Source organism: Ochotona curzoniae, unplaced genomic scaffold (assembly GCF_017591425.1).
Source record: "Ochotona curzoniae isolate NIBS_2020 unplaced genomic scaffold, NIBS_Ocur_1.0 contig_1786, whole genome shotgun sequence".
Lineage (NCBI taxonomy): Eukaryota > Metazoa > Chordata > Mammalia > Lagomorpha > Ochotonidae > Ochotona > Ochotona curzoniae.
This window is the reverse complement of record NW_024465196.1, coordinates 4,225-12,016: the sequence shown is the minus strand read 5'-3', so window position 1 is coordinate 12,016 and position 7,792 is coordinate 4,225. Positions and strand designations below refer to the sequence as shown.

General features: G+C 44.6%; 1 protein-coding gene across 1 annotated transcript; it reads left to right on the top strand.

Moving 5' to 3' along the window:
• Window positions 1–792: 792 nt before the first annotated feature.
• Window positions 793–3,298, top strand: LOC121148740 (probable histone-lysine N-methyltransferase PRDM7; the record flags this gene model as incomplete). Its single annotated transcript, XM_040969016.1, has 5 exons — window positions 793–949; window positions 1,659–1,766; window positions 1,976–2,247; window positions 2,618–2,685; window positions 3,091–3,298. Coding segments are annotated over 5 exons (813 nt in total), but the record flags the coding sequence as incomplete, so codon positions are not given.
• Window positions 3,299–7,792: the final 4,494 nt, after the last annotated feature.

The following is a 7,792-nucleotide window of genomic DNA, read 5'->3' as shown; positions in this document are numbered from 1 at the left end:
AGTTGAGGGCACAAAGCTTTGGGACCCTGCACCCCTGTGGGAGACCCGAAAGAAGTTCCTGGCTTTGGATCGGCATAGTATCCGGCTGTTGCGCTCACTTGGGGAGTGAATCATCGGACGGAAGATCTTCCTCTCTGTCTCTCCTCTCTGCATATCTGCTTTTCCAATAAAATAATCATAATAATTTTTTAAAAAGTATGTATGCAAATTTACAGATGAGGAATGTGGAGAAGTAGCTAACAGTACACCTGGATTCAAGGAACTTGATATAGGCATCAGCCCATCTAATCCCGAAATCAAATATTCTCTGAATAAATGCTATCATTTCAGCTTTTATCATCATCTTTCTTTTTGAACAATCATCTGATTTCACCTCTTCCTCACCTTATTTATGCAAACAAATGTTCTGGTTGTATTTCCTATCTGTGCTTTCCTATATTTTCCCCTTGACTGTCCACAGGTTGATAAGACATACTCTTCTAAAGAAGCCCAATTTACCTGCCTTCACATATATTGTTCTCTAGATTATTTTTCCAAATGTCCACCCCATTTCCACTTTCATTTGTGCAGAAGAAGTTGAAAATCATCTGGAAGAAAATAGCCTCAATTGATGTGATCTATCCTCAAATACACAAGAAATACAGATGTTTTCCCTCAGCATTCAAATGCCTCAGATAGTTCCCATGTTTGCTGATACATTAAAGAATGCCATGCACCTGAAACACTTGCAATCCAAGGATAACTAAACTGAATAATAAGTTTCAAACCAAAACTGTTACTTTGTCATTAAAGGGAAAGCCCAGCAGGCCTTCACATAATGAAATGAGTATGAAGGATACCTCAGGAATAGCAAATTTACTAAACACAACTGGCTCAAAGAAGGGCCGGAAAGCAGTGTTTCATCCTAAAGAATCAAACATCTCAGAAGTGGATTCTACACAAAACTTCGGTAAGAAAAATAATTTCAAGAGTTGTCTCTCCAGGCCCACTAGGAAGCCCAAGGAGGGTGAGGATTGATGAGGATGGTCAAGCTGTGAGAGGTGCAATTGCATGCTTGGGTCACACTCAATGCAAAATGAATAGAGCCTCTAGAAACATGATTACATTTTAGGCTCATTGGGGGCTGATCTAAGAAACAAAATGGGATAAGGTTACTTAGGCTATATGCAAAAAACTTTATAGAGAGGAAGTCAGTTTTCCTAGGAGTGAAGTTGCTACTTAATATGCCTGTTTCCCATGGGTTCCAGAATCAACCCTCTCTCTCTGACTCTACCATATTGTTAATATACAACTTCGTGTTGCTTTTGGATGAGACACATGATTCAAGTCTTACCGTCCTTTACTGAGAACTGGATACAGCTTTCTGATCTGAGGCTGGATTGCCTGCTCTCAAAGTTACTTAATCAGTGAACATCCCTACCTCTCTCTGCGTTCCACATGTGCTGTTTCTCTCCCCTGATGTGTTGATCTCTATGTGTGTCTTTCTTTGTCTTTTAAATAAAGAGCTGTTCAAATGTCAGGGGAAATGAATGACAACCAGAGATTTTTCATGAAAAAAAATTCCATACAGAGTTTCTTGTCTTGAAAGCCCTATATTTTAATAAAACATGAAACACGAAATTACCAATAACTTCACTGACTTAGTTTCTCCATCTCAGAAGTCAGAAGAAAGGATGAGAATGAAAAATTTCAGATGTACAACTTGCAAGAAAGAATGGGACAGACATACAAAGAGTTCAGTGAGACTGAGGATGATGATTACTTGTGTAAGTGACACTTTGGCACATCCACAAAGAGAAATCCTATAGCCTGAAATCAAATTCCACTTGTATATTTGTCTTTTATCATTCCGTCTACTGGTAAGTTGGGTTGCAAAATAGAGGCTGAGTGATGTGCTTAGTTGGCTGCTTCTGTTGCTCTCTATATCCAGTACTGTTTGGTATCCTTTCCCAATCTATTCCATTCTCATCTCCAGATTGTGAGAAGTGTCAGAAGTTCTTCCTGAAAAGCTGTGCTGCTCATGGACCCCCAGTGTTTCTAAAGGACAACCCAGTGGATAAGGGACATCCTAGTCGTGCTCTCCTCAGTGTGCACACTGGGCTTCGAATTGGTCTATCCAGCATTCCTGAGGCTGGGCTTGGAGTGTTTAATGAAGCATCTGATCTACCACTGGGGTTGCACTTTGGTCCTTTTGAGGGCAAGATCATAGAAGTGGAACAGGAAGCCAATAGTGGGTACAGCTGGCAGGTAAGAAGTACATCCCTTTGCAGTCTGGTGGCATTTCCACATGCCTGCTGTGAGTTTGGCTCATGTGTCCGGTTCATGTGTCCTTCTACACATTATGGCACGAGTGAAGCCAACATGATTACATCACAGAATCCTTACTGAAGATTAGCATTGGTGAGATCACTGTGCTGTAAAACCAAAGCAGTTCGATCTCAGCTGTGGGCTTCTACTGTAAGGAAACAAATCGGATTAGGTGTGTACTAACACTATGTTCTGTCTCAAGATGTGGTTGGACTCATGGAATGTCATGGAACATGATGGTAGTTGAGTTAATAATTCTGCTGAACTATCCCATTTCCAGAACATATTAACTGATTTTTCTGAAACTCAGATAGCCAAGGGGAGAAACAGTTATGAGTACGTGGATGGAAAGGACACTTCTGTGGCCAACTGGATGAGGTAAGAACCAATGGCAAATTTACATCTGGAGATGATATTTCTCTCAAAGACAAAATCACTGTCCTTTTTCCTCTACTTTCCTCAGTGAGTTTTACATGATATGTTCTTTGATATCTATTTGAATGACCTTCAAATAATATAGCCAGTTTCTAAAAACACATTCTATATAAATACTATTTAGGAATTTGAGGATGACTAGTGAGGAAAGAAGGAAGAAAGCATGCGTGTCAGAATAAATACAGCATCTACACCTTGGACGTGGGACTTCATTGATCTCATGAGAGATATATGTTTGCAGGGAGAGCTCTTGCAGAGGAGGGATTCAAACAGGATGGAGGCTATCAGAGAACAGATGAGATTCAAGTGTAACAGGACATGGGAACTCAGCATTTATCTCTGCACCAGGTATGTGAACTGTGCTCAGAATGATGAGGAGCAAAATTTGGTGGCCTTCCAATACCACAGACAGATATTTTACCGCACCTGCCAAGTCATCAAACCAGGCTGTGAACTTCTAATATGGTATGGGGATGAGTATGGCCAGAAGCTGGGTATCAAAGGAAGCAGTGGAAAGAAAAAGAAGGGAAGAAAAAGGAAGAACTCACAACAGTGAGAGATAAGTAACACTGTTTTTTTTTTTTTTTTTTTTTTCATAAGTAAAGGAGTCACCTGGGGAATGTTTGCCGTTCAGCTCTGAGGAGTCAAATGGAAAGTGGTGGCTGTCAAAGTCCAATTCAAATGTGATTTCAATTTAGCAAAAACAAGAACTTACTTCTCAAAAGAAGGGAAGAGTTATAGAGACTCAAGCATAGAGAGAGAGAGAGAGCAGGAGATATCACCAGCTACTGTTTTACCCCAAACGTTGCACGAGAGCCTGGTGTGGCAGCCTCGTGGCTAAAGTCCTTACCTTGGACATGCTGAGATCCCATATGGACACCACTTCATGTCCTGACTGATCCACTTGTCTTCCAGCTTCCTGCTTGTGGCCTGGAGAAGCAGTTGAGGGTAGCCTCAAGCCATTGGAGGCTACAGCCACAATGGCGACCAGGAAGACGTTCTCGACTCTAGAGTTTGGCTTCACACATCTCTGGCTATTGTGGCCACTTGGGAGTGAAAAAGCAGAGTCAGATTTCCTCTATGTATCTCCTCCTCTCCGTATATTTGATTTCATATATACATATATATATATATGTGTTGATTGCCACACGCGGTGATGTTGATTGCCACACACGGTGGCCTAAAGATGGCGCCTGGCGGAAATAAACACGTCAGCAGGAGTAGCTCCTGTCACGTACATTGGAGAGTATTGCGCAGGCGCTTGCACATGCGCTGAGGGCTGACGCATGAACAGCGGCGTGATCAGCGCGTGCACAGGCCTCTTGCCCTATCCAAACTGCAGGATTGGCGCGTGGTCTAGAGGCTCACCAATAAGCCGCCACTTGGGCGGAGCCATCCCCGATAAGAGCGAGAGCACGAGCTGGGTCGGGGCCTTCCTCTTCATCATCTTGGTGTGCACAATAAAGACTACCGCGGAAGACTTCACTCGCGTCTGCCTCTTATTGCGGGTCGATAGGAGCGTGGGCGTGACAACTGGTGCCGAAACCCGGGAAATTTCGGGACCTAGAGGAAGGCCCCCCGTGCCATACGGGGAGAAGTCAGAACCGCGGCCATAAATAGGTAAGGAGCTCTGAGAGGGAGGCGTTACTGGGCTTGAGGAATTTAACCCTGAGACATGGGTGCGCAGACTTCCTTGATTAAGCCTTTACAGGCAGTTTTGAAGGCGCGCAACTTAAAGATTAATGAGCGCACACTGGAAGGCTTTATCAAAGAAGTAGACCGTCATGCGCCCTGGTATGTGGTTTCCGGATCATTGACTCCGCGGTCCTGGGAGAAACTCGGTAAAGATTTACAGAGAGCTAAGGAGCGTGACCGTTTGAGTCCGGGAGTTATGCCACTATGGAGATTGATTCGTGCATGTTTAGAAGACGACCGGTGCAAAGAAGCTGTGACTCAGGGTCGAGATTGCCTTCAATTAGCCCAAGATAGCCTCTCAGAAACAGAGCGGGAGGAGAGAGTTGGTACCAAACTTAAACAAGAAAAGGGAGTCAAGAAAAATGAGAAAAACGATAAAAATGGCCATAGTCAAGAGAAAAAATCTTCCCTTTACCCGATATCGGAGTTAGAGAAGTTAAAAGTAGCTCCCTCTTCCTCAGATACAGAATCTTTAGACTCAGAGGAAGAGCGTAGACCAAGAAAAGATTATAATAGAAAAAGGAGAGGTGAGAAAGACTCCAGGGAACGCGAGGCCCAGGAGGGACGTTGTGGCCCCTCCTCCCGCAATGGGCGGAGCCAAGAGGCACCCGCAACTCCGGCGCCTTCAGCGCCCCCCTTACCCATGATAAATGATTCTTTTCTTAGTAATGAAGTGAAACGGGAACTTCAACAGGCATTCCCCGTACTTGAACAGGGGAACCAGAGAGTACATCACCCGGTGGAGGCCTCATTAATTAAAGAATTAGCTGCAGCTGTGTCTCAATATGGCCTTCATGCCAATTATACCTTATCCCTGTTAGAGCGGTTGGGTGGACAGGTTTTGACTCCGTCAGATTGGCAGTTTGTGGTGAAGGCCGTCCTCCCAAATATGGGTGTTTACTTAAATTGGAAGGGCCTATGGCATGAATATTTGGCCGTGACGGCACACGCCAATCATAGACGTGCTGGCGAGGCTGGAAGATGGGGGTTTAATATGCTTACTGGACAGGCTGAATACGCCAATGATCAAAATAATTTCCCCTGGCAAGTATACACACAGATTGCCGAGGCGGCAATTAGGGCCTGGAAAGGCATTTCCCTTAAAGGACAGGAGCAGTTGGGGATAACACAGGTAAAGCAGAGGTCTGATGAGCCTTTTGCTGACTTTGTTGCTCGAGTAATGCAAGCAGTGGAGAGAACTTTTGGAGAAGGAGAGCAAACAAATAAGATGATGGAACAAATTATCTGGGAACAGTGTAATGCAGAATGCAGGGCCTTGATAAAAGATCGTAGAGCCAGGGGACTGACGGATTGGCTGAAAATTTGCAGAGATACAGGAGGCCCTCTAACCGCTCATGGCCTGGCGGCGGCCATTTTAAAGGCCTCCCCCAGAGAGAGGACATTGCCGGTATGTTTTCAATGCGGTAAGCCAGGACACATGAAGAAAGAATGCCGCGCCGGGCCAGGCCGTAAAGTCCCCGGAATATGTCCACGGTGCCGTAAGGGAAAACATTGGGCTAATGAATGTAAATCTGTCAAAGACATTGAAGGGCGACCACTTCCCACTCAGGAATCAAAAAACGGGGAGTGGGGCCCAAAGACCCAGGTCCCCTCAGTCCCTCGGGCATTTTATCGCTCCACACAGAAGAGCCCAACCCGCGCCAACACCCAGCAAGTATGGACCTCTGTGCCGCCACCGGAGTCCTATTAACAACAGAAGATGGCATCTTGCCAATTCCTGTTACCCTGACAGGCACGATGCCGCCAGATAAACTAGGGCTTGTGGTGGGCCGTGCCGCCCTGAGTTCGCAAGGCTTTATTGTAACACCAGGGGTCTTACACCCGGGCGCTGATTCCTTGTCGATTTTATGCTCAACAACACAAGGTACCTTCGCTGTTGCCCAAGGTGACCCCATTGCTCAACTTATATTTTTGCCAGTTTTATCTGAAATGAAGGATTCCTCTCAGACCAAAGTAGAGATCTCTAATATAAATTTAATGATGGATATGGCTGATAGACCTATGCTTAAATTACAAATAGAAAACAGGCCGTTTATGGGACTTTTAGATACAGGAGCTGATAAGAGCATTATAACCTCTAGATATTGGCCGCGTGATTGGCCTTTGCTTCGAACTTCCCATAGTTTACGCGGCCTGGGGTTTGAACAAGCTCCATCCCAAAGTGCCAGAGCCCTACAGTGGAAGGATAAGGAAGGCAACTGCGGGACAGTCACACCTTATGTCCTGGACCTACCGGTTTGCCTTTGGGGAAGAGATATTCTTCAACAGATGGGGGTGCGGTTAGTCTCCAATGCCTCCGGTTATTCTGAGACCTCTCGAAAACTAATGAAACAAATGGGCTATATACAGGGAAAAGGTTTAGGCAAACAGAATCAAGGTATTGTCCAGCCAATTGAACCTCGGGAAAATCCAGGCCGTAAAGGCCTGGGTTTTTAATAGCGGCCATTGGTATGCAGCTGCCCATACCTTGGAAAACAGCCGAACCGGTTTGGGTTCCCCAATGGCCGCTATCATTTGAGAAATGCCAAGCTGCTCAACAATTAGTTCAGGAACAATTACATTTGGGACATTTAGAGCCCTCTGTTTCTCCTTGGAATACTCCTATCTTTGTTATCAAAAAGAAATCAGGAAAGTGGCGCCTTTTGCATGATTTAAGAGCTGTAAATGCACAGATGCAATGCTTTGGTCCCGTTCAAAGGGGCCTCCCAGTTTTGTCATCCCTCCCTAAACACTGGCCGTTATTAGTGATTGATTTAAAAGATTGCTTTTTTTCTATACCATTAGCATTACAAGATAGGGAGAGGTTTGCTTTTACTATTCCCTCTGTTAATCATGAAGAGCCGGATAAGCGTTATCAATGGAAAGTATTGCCTCAGGGAATGGCTAATAGCCCCACCATGTGTCAGCTTTATGTTGCCCAAGTGTTACAGCCGGTACGAGACCGGTTTCCAACAGCTCGTATTGTCCATTATATGGACGATATTCTAATTTGTGCCCAAAAACAAGACCAGTTATTACAAATTTATGTTGATTTGAAGCAGGCTCTACAGAATTATGGCCTTATAGTTTCAGCGAGAAGGTTCAAATGCAGCAGGTAAAAGCCTTTTTAGGATCTTTAATCACAGAAACATATGTTAGGCCTCAAAAGATAAGTCTTAAAATGTCTCATTTGCGAACACTGAATGATTTTCAAAAATTAGCGGGGGATATTAATTGGTTACGACCCTTCCTCAAGATCTCTTCTCAGGAGTTAAAGCCCCTGTTCGCCCTACTTGAAGGCGATTCTGATCTTGCCTCCCGACGAACACTCACACCTGAGGCACAACAGGTCTTA